Source organism: Terrapene carolina, unplaced genomic scaffold (assembly GCF_002925995.2).
Source record: "Terrapene carolina triunguis isolate 2854851 unplaced genomic scaffold, T_m_triunguis-2.0 Scaffold84, whole genome shotgun sequence".
In the NCBI taxonomy this organism is placed as follows: domain Eukaryota; kingdom Metazoa; phylum Chordata; order Testudines; family Emydidae; genus Terrapene; species Terrapene triunguis.
In genome coordinates, this window is record NW_020664435.1 from 30,155,715 (window position 1) to 30,176,451 (window position 20,737).

The 20,737-nt window shown below is 42.5% G+C and overlaps 2 protein-coding genes across 4 annotated transcripts in view; both read right to left on the minus strand.

Annotated features, from left to right (window-relative positions):
* LOC112115718 (probable acyl-CoA dehydrogenase 6) overlaps positions 1–9,289 on the minus strand; it is a 148,976-nt gene extending 139,687 nt beyond the window's left edge. The window contains exon 1 of the mRNA XM_024212896.3: positions 8,907–9,289. Coding sequence (XP_024068664.1) covers positions 8,907–9,092 — 186 coding nt within the window. The 5' untranslated portion in view covers positions 9,093–9,289. The remainder of the gene's footprint in view (positions 1–8,906) is intronic.
* Positions 9,290–9,781: 492 nt separating this feature from the next.
* On the minus strand, positions 9,782–18,998 carry LOC112115721 (guanine nucleotide-binding protein G(I)/G(S)/G(O) subunit gamma-11). Of its 3 annotated transcripts, none has more exons than XM_026649331.2 (3): positions 18,908–18,998; positions 18,283–18,381; positions 9,782–10,093 (listed from the first exon to the last, which is right to left on the minus strand). In XM_026649331.2, the coding sequence occupies exons 2-3, from the start codon at positions 18,376–18,378 to the stop codon at positions 9,968–9,970; spliced, it is 222 nt and encodes a 73-aa protein (XP_026505116.1). In that variant the 5' UTR covers positions 18,379–18,381; positions 18,908–18,998; the 3' UTR covers positions 9,782–9,967. The 3 variants fall into 3 exon arrangements, with proteins under 3 accessions (XP_026505116.1, XP_026505114.1, XP_026505117.1); XM_026649329.2 differs by lacking the exon at positions 18,908–18,998 and adding an exon at positions 18,482–18,695; XM_026649332.2 differs by lacking the exon at positions 18,908–18,998 and adding an exon at positions 18,584–18,692.
* Between the last annotated feature and the right edge of the window lie 1,739 nt (positions 18,999–20,737).

Genomic DNA, 20,737 nt, shown 5'->3' on the forward strand with positions numbered 1-20,737 from the left:
ACAAGGACTCCTCGTTGTTTTTGCTGATATAGACTAACACAGCTACCACTCTGAAACATGGCTAAACTAGTGACTACTGTGTTAAATCTTTGTGACTTTAGGTCACTCTTTCATAATGGTAACAATTAGACATTGATGCCCTCAGAACCAGTTCTAATGAGAATTATACTGATACAGTGTGGACCATCAACTTGAGAACACAACGTATTTAAAAGCATATTTTATTAGTCCCAAAATTCCAAAAGTGGAGGTTTTTAAATGAAGATTAGATATCGTCAAAGGAGTAATTATATGCATCTTCTCATGTATACATATACCTATCTTGTCCAATTTATTTTTTAAAAATCCAGAGAAGAAACTCAGTGTCATTTCTTCTTCAAAGTAGTTAGAGCCCAGTCATAAAATCATAGAAATGTAGGACTGGAAGGGACTTCAGTAGGTCATCTGGTCCAATCCCCGACACTGAGGCAGAACTAATTATCATCTATACTATCCCTGACAGGTGTTTGTCTAATTTATCCTTAAAATCATCCAATGACGGTAATTCGTTCAAATACTTAACTACCCTTACAGTTAGGAAATTTTCCCTAATGTCTAATCTAAATCTCTCTTGATGCAATTTAAGCCTGCCTTCAGTGGTTACAGAAAACAATTTATCACCTTCCTCTTTATAACAACCTTTTATGTACTTGAAGACTGTTATGTCTCCCCTCAGTCTTCGCTTCTACAGTATGAACAAAACAAATTTTTTCAATCTTTCCTCAGAGGTCATGTTCTCTAGACCTTTAATCATTTTGTTGCTCTCCTCTGGCCTTTCTTCAATTTGTCCACATCTTTCCTAAAGTGTGTTGCACGGAACTGGACACAATACCCCCACTGAAGCCTTATCGGTGCTGAGTAGAGCAGAAGAATTACTTTTCATGTTGTGCTTACAACACTTCTGCTAATACATCCCAGAATTATGTTTGGGTTTTTTGCAACAGTGTTACAATGTTGACTCATATTAGTCCAGATAATTTATGTTATATTGTGAAAAAAATATGTAATTGTTCTTTAAATCTACCAGTTTGGCAGGCATAATGGTATGAAATAAGTATGAGCACTATTTTCTATGGAAATACTCTTATGCAATTCATAAACATTTATTTCTCCCTGAAGACCAAGTACAATAGGCGCTGAAAGCATTTTTAAAAATCATGAGACAGAGGGAAACATAAAAAACAAACCAAAACCCACAGAAAGTCCTAAAATCTGGGGCAAGGCCAACCTTAGAGGCATAGTGCCTTGGGAACAGGAGAAATGGGAGGAAAGACACGGACTGACAAAAACAATAATCACATATTTCCACACAAAAATGCTCAAAACAGAACCAAGCATCAATCTTATATTTTCTGATACACTCTTGCAAGAATCTAAATTAATCATAGATACTCACACTCTCACACACCACTTTTTCGGACACAACTTTTAGCTGTCAAAAGTGTGCCAGAATATAGTCCAGTTTAGTCATATGTGCTACTGAAGACAAGCAACATGATATAATAGCTAGCTCTGAACCACATATACAATTTTTGGGCCTAACCTCTTATGGGGGACTCTGCCTGAAGTCAGTGGGATGTTATTCTCCTGTGAATAACAGGAATAATTAATCTAGTACTTGGATATATAGCTGTAGTCATCTTAGATTTGTGTAACATACTTTGAGACTGAGCGAAACAGAAGGCATGATCCTGCTCACAAAATTGCCATTATTGCATTTTGGCTACAAGTTAATCATTTCAGTGTCCGATGATGTTGGTGACATCAGTCTGATAATCACACAGAGAGAAATTTTCTTGAAGTCTTAATACATCATGCTGAAACTTATTTTACTTTTCCACTCTTATCACTGAATTATAGTTTAAAAGTTAAAACAATTCTTTGCTCTGGCAGCCCTCACAATATATTGGATGATACTTTTTGTTACACATAGGTAACACTACTGCCCCTCCCAGCTACAAGATCCATCATGAAAGCTTCCTCTCTATCCAAGTATTGTCTAGTATATTGATTTAAATCAACTGAGGATTTGTCCCCAAAATACTTACATAATACTGCAGTCAGAGAAAAGAGGAGGAAGTGGAGCACAGGATCTGTGGGTATATTATATGCTTTCCTCATGAATGCTGGGTTCCATGTAGTTTGTGGCCAACCTCTCTGCAAGACTGAACTTCCTCTATTTAGAAGAACATTCAGTACATAATGGGTGAATCTCCCCAGGCTAGTATTCTGAATCCTTTCCCTCCTGCAGGCTTTAGTGAAAGGAAATATGATTGTAGACTAATATTTTTTTAAAATCTCAAGCCCAAATCATGTATTTCCCACTTGATGAACTTTCCTTCCTTTAATAATTTAACATCCTCCCACTAAATAATATGATCAGTAGGTTGCACCTGTTATCCCAATGACTAGATAGCAACCTGTCACCTCCCTCTCAATTTGCTAGTGGCTAAGCTATGAAAAGCTTATTCTCAAATGATTTATTTGTAATTATCAGAAGCACAATGCACTTTCCTCTTCTGCTGCTGTCCTATGGATGTAGGGAATATGACAAAGATAAATCAACCAACTTCATTCAAGTGGTTTCATTGGGAATTGAGGGCATGCTGCAGTATTTTGCAGAAGGTGCTCATCCTCTCAAAGGATCATGCTCTCTAATATTTACTGCACTGAAAACTTTTCCTTAAATGCTCTAAATTTTTACACTACAGAAATGTGTTATAGACTTTAAGACCAGAAGGGACCATCATGATCATCTCGTCTGGTCTCCTGCACATTTGCAGGCCACAGAACCTCGCTCACCCTCTCCTGTAATAGACCTACAACCTCTGGCTGAGTTACTGAAGACATGAAATTATGATTTAAAGACTTCAAGTTACAGAGAATTTATCATTTACACTTGTTTAAACCTACAAGTGACCCATGCCCCTTGCTGCACAGGAAGGTAAAAAACCTCCAGAGTCTCTGTCAATCTGCCCTGGGGGAAAATTCCTTCCCAACCCCAAATATGGCTGTCAGCTGGACCCTGAGCATTTCAGAGGACACCTGGGAAAGAATTCTCTGTCATAATTCAGAGCCCGTCCCATCACCAGCCGTTGGGGATATCTGCTACTAGCAGTCGCAGATATACATGTCATTGTAGGCAGTTTCATCATACTATCCCTGCCATGAACTTAGCAAGCTGTCTTGAAGACAGTTAGGTTTTTTGCACTCACTGCTCTCCTTGGAAGGCTGTTCCAGAATTTCACTCCTCTGATAGTTAGAAACCTTTGTCTAATTTCAAGACTAAACTTGTTGATGGCCAGTTTATATCCATTTGTTCTTGTCATTTTATTACAGATTTTGCTGTTGTGGTGGTAAAATCAGGGGGTTTCAGAGTGCCAAATGTAGGTCCAGTGTGCTGCAGAATATATAGGACCTCAACTATACTAAATAAAGAATCGTAGACAAAAAGTGCTCACCATATTGATTTGTAACTTTGCTATGGGGATATAGACCAAGACTGACTATTATCCAAAGGACATGGTCTGAAGTCTTCTTTATTACAGTATCCCCATTATAGCATTGCAGCAAGGATGGGATAAGCGTAATTGGACCAGATCCTCAGGTGGCATAAATGGGAAGCTGATTTACACCGGATGAGGCTCTGGACATACATGTATGGAGAATTGCACAGGTTCATGTCCCAGAGCCCTCACTCCCATCGCCAAGACAAAATAATAAAGAAAAATGCAGAGTTTATATACAGCAGATTAAGAATTTGTTTCCTCTACACTACATTTGAATGTAATCAATCTCCATTTCAACAAGTTGTTGAATACTCTTGCACTATAACCTTGTACAATAGAGGGAAAAAAAGTTACTTCTCAGAGATTTCCAAGAGGAAGGGTGGTGACCTAAAAAGTAGTAAAGGAAACTTACTCACATGACAATTTCAATATCCCTGCTAAAAACAGCTCCCTGGAATTACACGAGTCTCTTCCTCTTTATGCTCAAACAATTGGAAAATTACAGATAGTGTTATATTTTTAACCTAACAGATTACAGAGAAAAAAAGAATGGAAACACAAAATAAGGATTTCTGAGTAATGGAATCCAACTAATTATTTCTGTAACTTCTCCTGTGGTTGTGTTAGGGTTTGTCTACCCAGGAGAAAGTTACATCAGTTGAACTACAGGTGTAATTTTAAACAGGTGGCTCCAGCCATGCACCCCTGGGTTCCAGCACCCAGCTTCGGGCTCTGGCTATGCGGCAGCAGGCACTGGCCCTGGGCACTGACCCACAGCTCCGGCTGTGTGGCAGCAGGCTCCGATCCCTGGCTCCAGCCACACAGTTCCTGTTCCCGGCTCCAGGTTCTGACCATGGGCACTGAGCCCCAGTCCTGGCTGCATGGCAGCAGACAGCAGGCTCTGGCTATGAGACAGTGGGGCTCATCACCCACCCCCATTGCCCCTGGCCCCTGCTGCCTCCCACGGCCCTATATCCATTCTCCCCCTCCCCCCATCGGCCCTGGACCCCACTGCCTTCCTGGCCTCTCATCCATCCCCCGCATTGCCCCGGGCTCCCGCTTCCTCCCCCGCCCCACTCCATCCCACCATCGCCTCTGGCTCCTGCTGCCTCCCCTTCAGCCCCCCCATCCAGGGCTTACTGGGTCCTGGGGCTTGCTGAGAAAAGTGATATTAACAAACATGCAAGTACCACTGTTCACAGCAGACTTACTAGCTATCTGTGAACACTGATACTTGCATGTTTGTTAATATCACTTACCACTTTTCATAGCCTCCCAAGTAGCTAAAGTATGCTGTGATATTAACAAATATACAAATATCACTTTTCACAGCAAGCCCCAGGACCCACTAAGCCCTGGATAGGGAAGCCGAAGGGGGAGGCAGCATTATTTTTATTATTGAGTCTGTCAAAAAAACCTACAAATATAAATTACAATGACTTGGATGTGAATCTGTGCATTTTTAATTGTTTTTCCTAAAGTTAATGAAGTATTTTAGAAAAAGTGTCAGTGCGGCCACCAGTGAGAGTTGGTGGCCACACTCTGAGGCCACCAAAAAAATGTGTTGTGAGAACCCCTGCACGAGACCATCCTTCCTCTCTGTATTCAGGTATTTTAATTTGTTCTAAGTTTTAGAGTTGCCAAACTTAATAGCTGGTGATACTTTCTATTAAATAAGGGACAAACCCTAGTCCCTAAGCACATGCACACTCCTACAGCCCCAGAACAAAGTGGAAATAGTGTAGTTCCACTACACATGAAGAGATGAATGCAATAGTTCTGCAGCCTCTCTGCACCACAGAACCTAGCTCTTCATGTGCCTCCCTATATGCTAGTATATGGGGAGAGGAGTATGCTGTCCAAGGAAGTTGGTGGATCTCTGACTTCTCAGATACGCAGGTCAAACCCTCCATCTGCAGCAAGGATCTCTGCAAACCTAAGGCTGCGGGAGCAGCTATAGAGTTACTCTGCTGTCACTTCACAGATTGGGGAGGATTCCTCATCCTATGTACAGTCAATTTACTCTGGCTTTGTGCAGGATCCAGGGGTTCAGTCTAAGTGAATAATATTGTTTGTATTAATATACTAATCAAGACATAGAAATCTTTCCTTTATGTGAATAGAAATCAAGGCACAACAGAATATATACAAGGAACAAAGCTCAGGGGAAGAGGCCTAACATTATTCGTGCATATCAACACACTAATTAAACATCCTTTAAACTAATGAGACAATGGTACATCTTGTTTGAGCATGAGAAGTATAAGTTGTAATTTTAAAATGAAAGGAAAATAAACAACATGAATCAACTGTCTGTTCCCACATTGAACTAAGAAATAAAGGAATTTGGAAAGGTTATACTCATCTAGTAATGCACAAAATCCCAAGTGAAATGAAATATCGTCCACTGGCAGGAATCATAGCATAAGATGGACCCGTTTCATTCATACAGTGCAAAGCCTCCCATCATGAATCCTAATGATTATCACAGTTGTGCCTTGTAGGTCATAGTGTAGAAAAAGTGGTTCAAGCTTCTACTTGTGATACTGGTATAGATATCAGGCTGTGGGGACCATGTGACTTGGTAATACACTGAACTCACTGATGCCACAATTAGATTATGTTGTTACTTTGTACTCATTTAAACTTGTATTTTATTAGAAGCTCCTCTCTTATTTTGTCTTGAGGGACTATTTGGTCTTACATAGTCCCTTCATATTCCTCTCAAGAATACTACATGCATACACAAAAGAGGTTCTACTCTGAATTTCTTGTATACTTATTATTCTCACTGAGTTCAATATGAATTTTTCATTTGCCAGGAATTCAGAGTCAGGCCCTATTACACCAAGTATGATCAAGATACTATTGTTTGTTTTTGGAGTGTACTCTGCATACACTGTGCAAATTTAAAAGACCAAAAACATCCACTCAATCCTGTTCAGATACACAGTATGAAATGTACATTGTATACATACACAGTGGTATAATATATAAATAGATTCTATTACATAATTCTGAAAAAGTTTAGGAAAACAGCAAATAATGAAAATATTAAGGAATTTTTCAAATTATTTTTCTGCTTTGAATAATGAAGCAAACTGCATATTCTAGATATCCTACAGCATAAAGAGGATTGGAACAGCTCAAGCATGTGAAAGTTGGTGGTCCAATCTGTGATTTCTAAATCAATGTCACACGTGGAAAGTGTTTGTAATTCAGTGGATTAGAAGACTGAGAAACAACTCTGTTTTTCAAACACCAGTACATTATTCATGAGTTAACCTTTTTTTAACCTATGAAAATCAAAGTTGAACCAGAAATTAGAATTTTGGCCACCTAAAAGGAACTCAGAAAAAATATATTCTTTACCTACAACATTCTTACTATAAAGAGCAGCTCTTGGCAATATACACTCTTCTACACAGGTCATAAACCCTGATTCTCAGCTCTGTACTCTAAAAGTATTCTCTGTAACAATACTTTTAATGTGCTGAATCTGACTGTCAGAGACCAATTAGTATGACTATGACTGTTGCTTTAACTAGCTGTTAAATCTAGGATCTCTTCACAATAATGATTATTGTTACAGAGCACCCTGACTGCCATTTCCTCAAACACCTCCTTAGAGAGATCCCTTCTCTCACATTATAAATAGAAACTGAAGGGCCAAATTCTGATTTTAGCTGCACCATCAAATGCCTAAGTAATTCCATAATCTCCAATCACAGGAAATACTCTGAAATTACACAAATCTAACTAAGAGCAGAATTTGGCCTTGTAATGCAGTTGAGGACAGATCTCAAGCAAAACCGTGCACCTACTTAGTGCAAAAATAGATGTAGATTTTAATTATAAACAGGAATGTCAAATTATGACAACTTGTTTGGGTGGGTTTTTTTTAAAGTAGGGACATTTAAATAGCTTTAACATTAATCGAAAACAAAGGGCTTTTCATCCAAATCAAAGAGACTTGGAAGGTCTGTTTAAAAGCCAAACTCCTGTTGGATCCCAACCATAAGCCTGCAAACATAATTAGTAAAAGCTTTGTAACCTCCTGAGCCTGAGGGTGGACTGTGTGTGGCTAAGAAGCTAAGTGATTATTACTATTGTCTAGATTACAGCTCAGATTGAAACTCTGTTTAAACCACATTACATAATAAGAAAGGTTTACTGCTGATAAGAGGTTACATACCAAGAGTTCTATCAATTAATGTTTTTCAAAGTATGTCATTGGAGGAAAATAAATCTTTGCTTTCTGATATAATGAGCCAAACTTGCCCTTGTTGTAACTCTGCTAACTTCAGTGGAACTACTTCAGGGAAAATTTGAACCAATATTGTTAATACAAAGTCTCCAAAGAGAGAAAGTCATTTAAAGTTATGTATTTTACAAAAGTTTCTTACCTGTTTTCTAACAACCTTGAAAAATATTAAAATCAGCTGTGTTTTAAAAATCTTTTTTTTTCTTTCCCACTATGTTTGCTGTTTGATGTGTACATTTCACTTAAGGAGGCTAATGAAAACAGCTGTGTGCATTGCCTGCCTAGCTATCCGTCCTCTATTTCTCTTTCACAGTCCTATAATTTCCAAGTTGCAAACATGACCTGGAGAATGTCTGAACGTGAACAAAAAATGGCTTCGCTAATGATTTTAAACTAAGTATGAAACATTTCTGTCAATATGTTTGGTAAACAAATAGTTATACTTATTATTGTACCAAACCCACAGTAAATATGGAGACTATATTACCTATATTTAAACTGACCACCTACCAAAGATACTAGTGGCAACCTTAGGGCAAGGTGGTTTATGCACCTCATTGAGCAGGGCACATTAGGGACTCCATACTACACACTAACCTGCCAGTTTCAGGGCCACCCCTAGTTCCCCCTTTCTAGCGCCAGCTGACCGGTGTCAGTGGGCTGGGATCAATCCCCTAATTATCCTGCTCAGAAAGTCGTGTCCCTCCTGACTTCCCAGTCCTTGGCTAGGGGTCACCGCCAGAGGCTCCCGAATTCCAGAGAGGCTCTGCACTGCCTCAAGCCATCAGGCGGCAGCCACGGCTGAGCACCCGAGCTGGTGTGCTTGGGAGATACTGGCAGGGTAATGGCAGCGAGGGGCACTGTACAGACACAGCTGAACCAGGAGCTGGGGAGAGCCGGATGATAGGGAGCGGGAGAGCAACTGGGGCCTCGCAAGGGTCTCTTCACGGAGGGCCCAGGCCGAGGGCAGCTGGAGAGGAGCCCTGCGCCCAGACACCGCAAGAGCAAAGCTAGCTCAGGCTGCAAAGTACCCAGGCTCCCCCTGTACTGAGCGAAGCGGGGAACCACCTCCCAGCCGCAGGGCAGGCTGGTACCTTTCGCAGAGACGCCCTCAAGGCGTAATGCTCCCGCGAGTACAGCAAGTGGGCTCCTTCCCCGGCGGCTCCAGGGGCGCGGCTCGAGCTGCCCGCCCGCAGCTGGGACCGAGCGGGGCCGGACAGCCCAGAGCGCCACTTGCCCCACTCCCCGCGCGCCAGCAGGCCGGGCCAGCACCGAGCCATGGCGGGGACAGCACGGAACTGGAGGGAACAACACACATGCGCAGCAGCCGGGACCGCAGCCTGGGGGGAGGCGAGGGCGCTGCCCGGAGTCACCGGCGCTGCACCTGCTCGGCGCGTTCCTCGCCGGGCTTAGCGGGCGAGGCGCATTTGGTGCCGCGACAGCTGTCCAGCGAGTGACCTGTAGCTCGCAGGCTGCAGCCCTTAGCAAACACAGGCGGCTGCGGGGTTTACACGCTGTTCCCGGGAAGTTTACATTGCTGGGAAAGGCGCTGCAAACAGCACCCTCCCCGGCCGCCTGACTGTTGCGGACACAGCCTGCTGCTCCATTCGTTTAATTTGGGGGTGAACGATTGTTCTCTTCCTTTTTCCAGGTTAGTTCAATGAGACTTTTAAACTACCCAATTGTCCCGCCTTCACGTCGCCCCGAAGTAGTTCTTGCCCTGGGGCTGGGTGGTTCAGGGTGTGCCACAAGCATCATGCAACGAAAATGCAAACGTTTGACCACATTCTCTACATATCTTTTTCTAAAGGAACACTAAAGCGTTGGTACAAGCAAGAGTTTTTATTAAAACGAGCTAGTAAATGCAAGAGTCAAGAAACCACATGCTAAACAGACACTACACGCAAATGCCCATTAGTACATTAAGCAAGTATTTGTCTTCTAAATATTGTTCCCCAGAGGGGACAAAGTATTATCAAGTAGTGAGATATAATTAGATCATATAAAACGATAAAGAGATAAACAAGATTCTCATTCAAGGTTGTTGTTTTTAATCCATTGACAGTACTCGTTCAACAAGGACCCATGGAAGTGAGGACAAACTAGTTATCCACTAAAGGTACAATAATGTATGTTCCAATTGCAGACTTTTCTTTCATGCAATGACACAGCCTCCTTTCTCTTTAAAGGGATTCCTGTCTTCAGGAATACCCTTGACCAAAGGATCCTCTCCAGATCTTTCTTCAATGTAGTTCTTTATATCTTCAGAACATTTGGACACCTTAAATAAAAGAAGAAATAAGGTTCTGCTTTATACATAGCAATCACATTTCGCATTAGAATAGAAAGACAACGTTCACTTCATAACATTCTTTTTCTCTCTTATATTTACATTATATGTAAAAGGACCTGATGCTGCCAGTGCTCCACATGTGATCACTGAGCACCTACAAAAATCAGGCCCTAAATTTAAAACAAAAACAAATACTTGTGTTATAATAATCTCTAACATTATTAAATTTGAAAGTATGTTAAAAGTCAAGTTTCTTTTCTTTTTATTCCTCCTACAGTTTTGTAAAATGTATTTTTTTCTTCTGAACCAGTCAATAAATGATTTATTTGGTGAGCTGTTTGTTCCCCTCCCAAGTATGTGTTTCATATTTATTGGTAAAAGAAGTAAAGGTCATATTTTTCAAAAGTGCCTAGTAATTCTGGATGCATCAATACTTTGGTGTCCAACTTGAGACACCTTTTAGGAGCCTCCTTTTCAGAAAATACTGAGCATTCTCCTTCTGAAAAATCAGGCTTTTAAAAGTATCTCAAGTTGCACTCAAAAATCAATAGTTACCTTTGAAACGGTTGGCTAAGATATATATATTTTTTTAAATCTGCAAGCAACAGCTCAGAAGTGTGCCCAGGATGTTTAATGTTGCATCACACATCCACATAAGCTTCTGTGTGAAAACATATCATAGTACAGATGATATACAGCCTAGTCCTGCAGTTACTGCACATAAAAATCCTCCACTGATTTAAAAATAAAAAACTAAAACCTAATAATGTAATTAAATTAGGATCACACAAAACTCACATTGATTTCAATGGTATTCATATGCAACTGCTGCAGAATCAGTAGAATTTGAACCCAAAGTCAATGTAACATTACACATTTTTCCAAACAAATGCTTCAGTACCCTTTTTTCTATTATAACAAAAGCCAACAGTCAAGGTGTAGTCCTACAACAACAAGCATGTTGAATGGAAGAAAAAAAATTCAACAAGGAAGCACATTTCACTTATCGGTTACAAAGGCTTATTATAAACAGCAGTTAGTATAACATCCTAAACACATTGTCATTGTCCTTTCAAGCATACAGTGGTCTTCCAGTAGATGCTTGTTTGCGGCAACACTTTGTAAGAGCAACCTCCCTTTACGAGCAACATTTCCCCTGGGAACGCTTTCCTCACTGAATTGTCGACACTCCCCATAACAGCAACAGCTGCTTAGGAGCAACATAACAAAAGACCACTGTATGTTCCTACTCATGAGCATCTACTGTAATATGCTGTGTGATATTTTGTGACAAATTCATGGCAAAGTAACATCTACTAACATGGGACTATAGTCTCCCTTCCAATTTAGAGAACTACGGAAGGGGGAAAACTCCTAGAGCAGTGGTTCTCAACCAGGAGTCCAGGGCCCCCTGGAGGGGCCGCAAACAAGCTTCAGGGGGTCTGCAAAGTAGGGCCAGCATTAGACTTGCTGGGGCCCAGGGCAGAAAGCCTAAAACCCACCACATTGGGCTGAAGCCCAGGGCCCTGAGTCCCAAGCCCCGCCACCTGGGGCTGAAGCTTAAACCTGAGCGATGTAGCTTTGCAGGGCCCCTGTGGCATAAGAACATAAGAATGGCCCTACTGGGTCAGATCAAAGGTCCATCTAGCCCAGTATCCTATCTTCCGACAGTGGCCAATGCCACGTGACCCAGAGGGAATGAACAGGACAGGTAACACTGGTCTACAATTTTTGAGAAGTCGTCTGCTTCAGAGATAAAATGTGCTATTTATTATGTATTTTGATGTGCTGAATTCAAATATGACAATTAAAACAACTGATTGGCTACTGTTTCTAAGATATTTAAGTTTTTACATTTTATGTCTATGTATATTGTGTAGATAGTATAGTTTTAATCATAAATTGTAAACCTAGGTCTTTTCATGTGTTTATGGTTTCTTTACATGATAATATTTCACCTGTCCTGTTTATGTAACACTTTAAAAATCAGCAAAAGGGTTATATAAATAAAATTTATTATGAAACAAAAGGCAAAAAACTATTATGTACATAGTTTAGTCCTATTCAGTGTCTACTCGGCGCTTCTTGGCTTGTCTCTTGTATTCATTAAATGGAGCATCTCTTGTCACTGTCCAGCAATAGTCTGCAAGCATTGATGGGCTCCATTTGCCCTGTTAGCGTTTCTCCATTGTTGCAATGTCCTGGTGAAATCGCTCGCCTTGCTCGTCGCTCACTGCTCTGCAGTTCGGTAGAAAAAAATCTAGATGAGAGTGCAAAAAATGTATATTTAGTGACATGTTGCAACCAAGGCTTTTGTATGTCTTGAGGAGGTTTTCCACCAACAACCTGTAGTCTGCCTTGTTGTTTCCGAGAAAATTTATTGTCACTAACTGGAAGGCTTTCCATGCCATCTTTTCCTTGCCACGCAGTGCATGGTCAAATGCATCATCTCGAAGAAGTTCACGAATCTGAGGACCAACAAAGACACCTTCCTTTATCTTAGCTTCACTTAACCTTGGAAATTTTCCACGGAGGTACTTGAAAGCTGCTTGTGTTTTGTCAATGGCCTTGACAAAGTTCTTCATCAGACCCAGCTTGATGTGTAAGGGTGGTAACAAAATCTTCCTTGATTCAACAAGTGGTGGATGCTGAACACTTTTCCTCCCAGGCTCCAATGGCTGTCGGAGTGGCCAATCTTTCTTGATGTAGTGGGAATCTCTTGCACGACTATCCCATTCACAGAGAAAACAGCAGTACTTTGTGTATCCAGTCTGCAGACCAAGCAAGAGAGCAACAACCTTCAAATTGCCACAAAGCTGCCACTGATGTTGGTCATAGTTTATGCACCTCAAAAGTTGTTTCATGTTGTCATAGGTTTCCTTCATATGGACTGCATGACCAACTGGAATTGATGGCAAAACATTGCCATTATGCAGTAAAACAGCTTTAAGACTCGTCTTCGATGAATCAATGAACAGTCTCCACTCATCTGGATCGTGAACGATGTTGAGGGCTGCCATCACACCATCGATGTTATTGCAGGCTACAAGATCACCTTCCATGAAGAAGAATGGGACAAGATCCTTTTGACAGTCACGGAACATGGAAACCCTAACATCACCTGCCAGGAGATTCCACTGCTGTAGTCTGGAGCCCAACAGCTCTGCCTTACTCTTGGGTAGTTCCAAATCCCTGACAAGGTCATTCAGTTCACCTTGTGTTATGAGGTGTGGTTCAGAGGAGGAGGATGGGAGAAAATGTGGGTCCTGTGACATTGATGGTTCAGGACCAGAAGTTTCATCCTCTTCCTCTTCCTCGTCTGACTCAAGTGAGAATGATTCTGGTGCATCAGGAACCGGCAGTCCTTCTCCGTGGGGTACTGGGCGTATAGCTGATGGAATGTTTGGATAATGCACAGTCCACTTTTTCTTCTTTGACACACCTTTCCCAACTGGAGGCACCATGCAGAAGTAACAATTGCTGGTATGATCTGTTGGCTCTCTCCAAATCATTGGCACTGCAAAAGGCATAGATTTCCTTTTCCTGTTCAACCACTGGCGAAGATTTGTCGCACAAGTGATGCAGCATATGTGTGGGGCCCACCTCTTGTCCTGCTCTCCAATTTTGCAGCCAAAATAAAGGTGATAGGCTTTCTTATCCATAGTGGTTATACTGCGCTTTTGTGATGCAAAAGTCACTTCACCACAAACTTAGCAGAAGTTATCTGCACTGTTCACACAAGTACGAGGCATCTCTGCTCACTTTGGCTAAACAGAAATGTGTCCCTTTGCAAAATCAAACACTGACAAATAAGAGAGCACGACACTCTATGATTTCTAGAGCTGATATAGGGCAATTTGTTCAGCAGAGTGATGTAAGCTTCATTATGATTGCATCATCCATGACTTCTAGGAATAACATGATGCAATTCATATCATGTCTGACGCAATACCAGCTTCAGATTTCATCATTCATTGTTTTGCCTAAAAAGCAAGTACTGTCCAAACCCAGTCATAGATTTATTCATAGATCCAGTCAAAGATGTATTTTAGTCATTTCTGGTTTAAATTGAGATCCCTTCCCTTTATAACTCACTTATCCTCTGCCATTCCCAAGTCAAGGGTCGTATATACTGACCCAACAGCATATCTTGAAAACTAGAGCCAATCAACAATTTTAAGCATCATTTTCGTTCTCAGTGACCCAGAATTAGTAAAGTTTGACTACATTTATTTCAGAAGCATTTTGGCTGTAGAGCAGTGTAATCATCAAGTGATCCATGCCCTGTTGCCCATTCCCAGTTTCTGACAAACAGAGGCTAGGGACACCATCCCTGTCCATCCTGGCTAATAGCCATTAATGGACCTATCCTCCATGAATTTATCTAATTCATTTTTGAACCCTTGGCCTTCACAAGATCCTCTGGCAAAGAGTTCCATAGGTTGACTGTGTGTTGTGTGAAGAAATATTTCCTTTTGTTTGTTTTAAACCTGCTGCCCATTAATTTCATTTGGTGACCCCCATTTCTTGTGTTAGGAGAAGGAGTAAATAACACTTCCTTATTTACTTGCTCCACACCACTCATGATTTTATAGACCCCCTATCATATCCCCCCTTAGTTGTCTCTTTTCCAAGCTGAAAAGTGGCAGTCTTATTAATCTCTCCTCATACGGAAGCTGTTCCATACCCCTAATCATTAATCCTAATCAACTGCCCTGCTTGCTACCCCGTAATGCGGGCCCTGACTTTTATATGCAGCAGAAAACCAGTTATTGTGGCACAGATGGCCCATGGAATTTTTATAGCGGGGGGAGGAGAGAAAGAGAAGGCCTCAGAAAGAGAAAGGTTGAGAACCCCTGTCCTAGAGAAATGTCTATGTTCTGTGCTCTCCCAAGGAAGAGCGATTTGAAACCCTACAGAAAAGGCCAGGAGTTCAGTCTCCAGACCCTATGGGCAAATCCCACAGATTCTGGAGATCCCCTTTGTTTATGCATCCCTCATTCTGCCTGATTTCCTCTTCCCTGGAGCAACATGGCTTCACCTACAGAAGCAACAACTTGTCCCTGATACCTTAGATATCTGGAATGTTAGAGGACTGCATTCTGAATAGAGTTGCTTCTTCCCAGCATTCCCCTCCCATTTCCAAGAGAGCCCTGCAGAGGCACAGTTAGGAGGAGTCTCCAGGAAGGGGCTTCTATTGTTTCTGGGAAGGGAAAAACTTGACACACTGGCTATTCTTCCCATTTTTAGTGGATTTGGGCACTTCCTCTGCCTCTGTGTTTTGTTCAACCAAACAAAATTAAACCTACCAAAATAAGACACATGCTTCTCTCCCCAAAGGAAAGAGGATGAGGAAACAAGCAACAAATGGTAGGTACATAGTCACTACAGGAAGATGTTCAGCTACTATGGTGATGAGTGTGGTATAAGAACTTATATATAATAGAAATAGAAGTAGAATAGTCATTACAACAGAATCAATACATCTGGCCTACTTACAATAGAGAGATTCTAATGGACATAGGTGCTGGAAGTAGGGATGCTAGGGGTGCAGCAACTCTGGCTTGAAGTGGTTTCCATCATATACAGGGTTTACAGTTTGGTTTGATGGCTCTCAGCACCCCTACTATACAAACTGTCCCAGCACCCCTGCTACTAGATTATGAAAAGTTAAGTCTTAGGCCATTAAGTGTATCGAATAAGATCTAATTACCCATAACCTATGACTAAGTCACAGTAAGGAGAAACATAGGGCCTATGGTTAATAACTTGGATCCCATCCTGCAAACTCTTATGCACATACTTAGCTTTACTACCATGAGCAGATCCATTGATTTCAGTTGGGATTATTCATGGTGGTAAAGCATGTGTGAAAGCGCTTGCAGGATTGGGGGCTTATTTTGTTTGGATCTTGAAGAGGAGGATCCTTTTTGCTTAAGAGAAACATTTCTCTTGAGTATGAATCTGTATATTTTTATTCACCAAGGGAGATTATTTTAAAGGAAATTTCCTCACTACATCATGTCAAAATGATGAAGAGGGTTTTTTTGCATTCAGTTGAAGTCAAAGGGACTTTGATAGGCATATTTGCTTTTGTCCATGAGAGGAATAGGGGATGTGGTTCTGTATGTGCACAAAATTCTCATATCAAATGGTGATTTATGCACATGGATAATGGGAAACATAATTGACAGGAAATAAAAGACTGGTAAGTATTACAATGCAACCTAACAGGGTACATCCATACAGGTGAGGGACACTCTCTCTGCTGGCATTATGGAGATTCCCAACTATGCCTTCTCCTAAATTTCTCAGACTCTCATCTTATTTACAATAATGTTCTTTCTTTTTAAACACATTAGATTATGTGCATCCTATGGAGTGTTTTTTAGTCACTTCAATGTTTTTGAGGCAAGAATCAGATGTTAATATGCATTTATACACATTGCAAGGGGCTCTGGATCCTATTGGAGCATCTTGGTTCTCTTGTAATATAGATAACTATAATCATTCTAAAAAAATCACTGATATCTATTTCATGGACTAAAATACACCTCTGACATCAATATTTTGTTTCTGAGCAAAGTCCCTGAACCTGCAGGCTAAGCATCTGTAACTTTATTCAGATGGACAGTCCCATTGACATCATGTGAGTAAAGTTATACAACTGCTTAAGTAGATACAGGATCAGGGATTAAATTCAGGGCCCCATCCTGCTCCCACTGAAGTAAACAGGAGTTTTGTCAATGACTCCAGTGGGAACAGGAGCAGATGCAAAATCTATGGATCAAGAATGTTCATCTACAGAAAATGTGCACAGTAAAATACATCTCAGGTTGTTGACTGCATACTACTTCACAAGGTGCATCACCAGAAACAACAACAAAACACCTTTGACTTTTGAATCGGTCCTTATGGGCCACGGTTCTACAACAACTGTTCTCTGTTGTCCTTCTGTGGACCACTTCACAATAGGGAGAGACTTTGGGGAATTCCTCCCAGGTCATTCTGTGTCTGGCCTGGAAGCCCTGCAAAGCACCAGAAAGAACTCTGGAGACCAGAGTCTGAGAACCACTGGCTTGTACAGTTTTATTTTAACTAACAAGGCTGTTTTGAATGATAGGACTTGGTTTCTAGAAACCAGCAAAATCATTTTGTGTTCTAGACCATCTCCAAAATGTCTATTTCCGGTCAAATTCAGTGGGGGAGAAAATCCCATGGTTGAGGTCACATATTCCAATGTTCAGCACACAGTGGATATTTCATTCCACAGTTTAAAAGTCTGAATGGTCCCTTGTCTTTATTTCCTCTTTAGAGAGCAGTTCAGCTGCCCTGTGCCAACTGCACCACACCCAGTCTCGCTGAGCCCTTGGGTTTTAGCAGCAGAGAATACCGAATTTAGCGCTAACACCCTATGATTAACTTGTTAATGTGTTTTCCTCTTTTTTCCTACAATTATAGGGACATTTCTCAGGCTGTATCACTCACATTTAACCTCCATAAGTCTGGATCCTCCTTCCTATAGTTTTCAGAAGCTTTTAGCTCCGATTTCTGTGACGGAGGGTAGCAGGTACAGTCACCAGAAACTAAACTACGTGGGGAGCGAGAAACTAATCTAAAATTCATTAAAAGTTACTGAGCGTTAAGTATATTTTAAAAACACACAAAGACATCACGGCCCCAATGTTTGTTTCATCTCTTCAATCCCCACCTCTACCTTTTGCAAGAAGGGAGAGCTCGTGGGGTCTGAAATCCTTTCCCCAGTCTGAGATCGCGCTTCTGCGCCTTTTCTCCCATCAGTGACCCATTGATAGGCGAAATTAACCAGCTCATTTAACCGCGCAGGCATCTATCTGCATGTCTCATTTCACTCCCATAAGGAGGGTCAGCGCTTCAGTAGGGCGCGAAAACCCTTCTCCGCGCTGCGAGAGACACTGCAGCGCTCACCATTGAGAGGTTATTTTAGGCATTGTTGTTGTTGTTGTTAACCTAAGGCTGAAAAAGAGCAGAGTAACTTTCGAAGTGCCCCCCCTCCCCAACCCCGGAGACTAGAGAGCTAAAGATCTTGTTCACGCCCCAGCCAGACCGCAGCTCCAATCTGCCTCCCCAGGGCGATAGGGCTATTTCAGCCGCAGGTTCTCCGGGGACTGGGGAGGGGGCAGCCTGGGGGAACTCACCGGTTGTCTTTCCAACTTCACTTCTTTCCGGAGCTGCTCAACTTCCATTTTCAGTTTATCCTTTTCGCTCAGATCCTCTATATTGATCGCCGGCATTTTCTAGTTGTAAAAAGGGGAGCGAGTTACCCTCTTGGAGGAGATGCTGGGACCCAGCGGTTCGCGAAAGAGCCCCCCACCCCACCCCGAGGGCATGACTTACTGTTGTCCCGGGCGAAACTGACCCGATTCTCTGAAGTAGCAACTTCCTCTCCAATAAACTCCCTCATGCACCTTCCCCAGAGTGCCCCAGCTAGCTACTCACACCAGCGACTCCTGGGTTTTAAATCAGCAGCATAAGCTTCATAAACGGATCAAACCCAGCAGTTTGACTTCCACCCTGACCGAGAGGACGTTTACACTAGGCACTGCACACATGGGTACAATAAAGCACAACGAGTTACTCTTCCCTCCATTCAAACATTCAGTCTCTCCTTTGCTGTATAAATAGGTATCAACTCTTTTATGTAAACTTAGCCGGCCAGTAACGGAGGAGGTGTGTGTGTGTGTGTGGGGGGGGGGGGGTATCATTGATTAATCCATTTAAATCCCAGTGTATTTAATCTGGTATTAACACAGAATTAGATACCTAGGCGCAGTATCACCGCCGTAATGCAGAACAAGGCACGGAAGTGAGCAGGGCTGACTGTTCTGGGGAAGAGGATGTGTGTGCTGAAAACTTTCTCCACAAGGAAGAAGCCAGACATATTTAGAACACACATCGTTTGAGAGGAAGCAGATTTGCTAAGGAAATGTCCGGCCTTTTTGTGTGCCAGATTCATGGTGGTACGGAATGACAAGGCTGGTGGAGGAGAGTGGGGGCGGTTAAGACACGCATACAGACTCATATAACAGTGTTGCAGCAAGAGTGATCTGGTTCACAGAGCACAGTCTGGAAAAGGACCACGAAATTCCCCTTGAAATAGTTTCTTCCTTTTGTTAAATTAAAACACTCTGTAAACATTTGGAACTCCTGATTCATCTGACTTTACTTTCTCTGCTGGGGATGCGAACAGGATAGGTTGGGTGGCAAACTCTGCGGGGAGAGCTGTGTGGTGTGACTCCAGTTAACGGAGTGCAATGTTTTGCAATCCCCCCCCCCTTCACTGTTTTCTCCCTTGTACTGCCATTCTCCCCCTTCCAAGTAAAGTATTTTGCATAAGCAGCACAATTGCTTCAACAAAAGGCGAGAGGACCCGATTCAATGCCTGCCTATTAAAAATATGTTGTTTGGAATGTGGTTGTAGCCCTGTTGGTCCCAAGATATTAGAGTAAGGAGGTGGGTTTTTTAGTAATATATGTTATTGGACCAGCTTCTGCTGGTGAGAGAGACAAGCTTTAGAGCAGAACTCTACTGCAAAGCTTGTCTCTCTCATCAACAGAAGTTCCTCCAGTAAAAGATATTACATCACCCACCTAGTCTCATTAAAAACACAACTTTATCACTGTAGCAAGCCACAATAAGCATAGGACAGAAGCATCCCACAGCTTCCTTGTCTAATATGCGTGCAGCTCCTTTGCCAGGCATGGAAGAGGTTGGGAGCAGCAGTGGGACAAGCTGCTGATTGAAGGCATGGGGTTGCAGTACTTAAAACAATCCGGGTTCCAGTTCTGAATGTAGTTCAGCCAACGCAGCCCAGCCCTGTGCCAATCAGGATCATGTCTGGAGATATGAGTGTGGCATGTGTGGATACACAGATAAGTAACAGAGACTACAACATGGCCCTGTCTACTTGCCATAGGTGCTGGATTCAATATAGGAAGGTGTGATGGGGTACACAAACCCCACACTGGGCAACAAGGGGTTAAGGAATGGCTCTGGGCTCAGCCAGCCCCTGCCCTCACACCTGCAGGAAATAATAATAATATATGGAGATATCCTATCTCCAGAAGGGACCCTGAAAGGTCATTGAGTCCAGCCCCTTGCCTTCACTGGTAGGACCAAGTACTGATTTTGCCCCAGATCCCTAAGTGGCCCCTTCAAGAATTGAACTCACAACCCTGGGTTTAGCAGGTTAATGCTCAAACCACTGAGTTATCCCAACCCCCCTGGAGCTGTGTAGTGGGGTGAACACCAGCTCCAGCCCTGAAGGGGTTGGAAAAGCCCTGCAGGGGGCTGGGGCTGCAGAAGGGAGCAAAACCCCCGCTGATTGGCGGAAGTGGCTGCAGCTGGGGCCATGTCCCAACCTGAGCATCTAGGCCTTATAAGAAGGCCAGGGCAGCCAGAAGCTCAGGAGTCTCACTCTGACTGGAGAGAGAGAAAGAGACAGGCCAGGCTGCTGGGGCACTCATCCGGGGACCTAGAGTGAGGCAGGGCTGGGGAAAGGCTGTGGGGGCTGGAAAGCCCTAGGCAGGGCCGGCTCTAGGATTTTTGCCGCCCAAAGCAAAAACAATTTTGGCGGCCCCCTCCCCCCCCCCC

What these genes read in the sequence shown, in the direction of transcription:
- LOC112115721 (XM_026649331.2), bottom strand. Translation starts at nt 18,378, where the DNA reads ATGCCGGCGATCAATATAGAGGATCTGAGCGAAAAGGATAAACTGAAA. An exon ending in TGAAGTTGGAAAGACAACCG is followed by an intron (nt 10,094 to 18,282) that starts GTGAGTTCCCCC and finishes CTTTTATTTAAG; the next exon opens with GTGTCCAAATGTTCTGAAGA.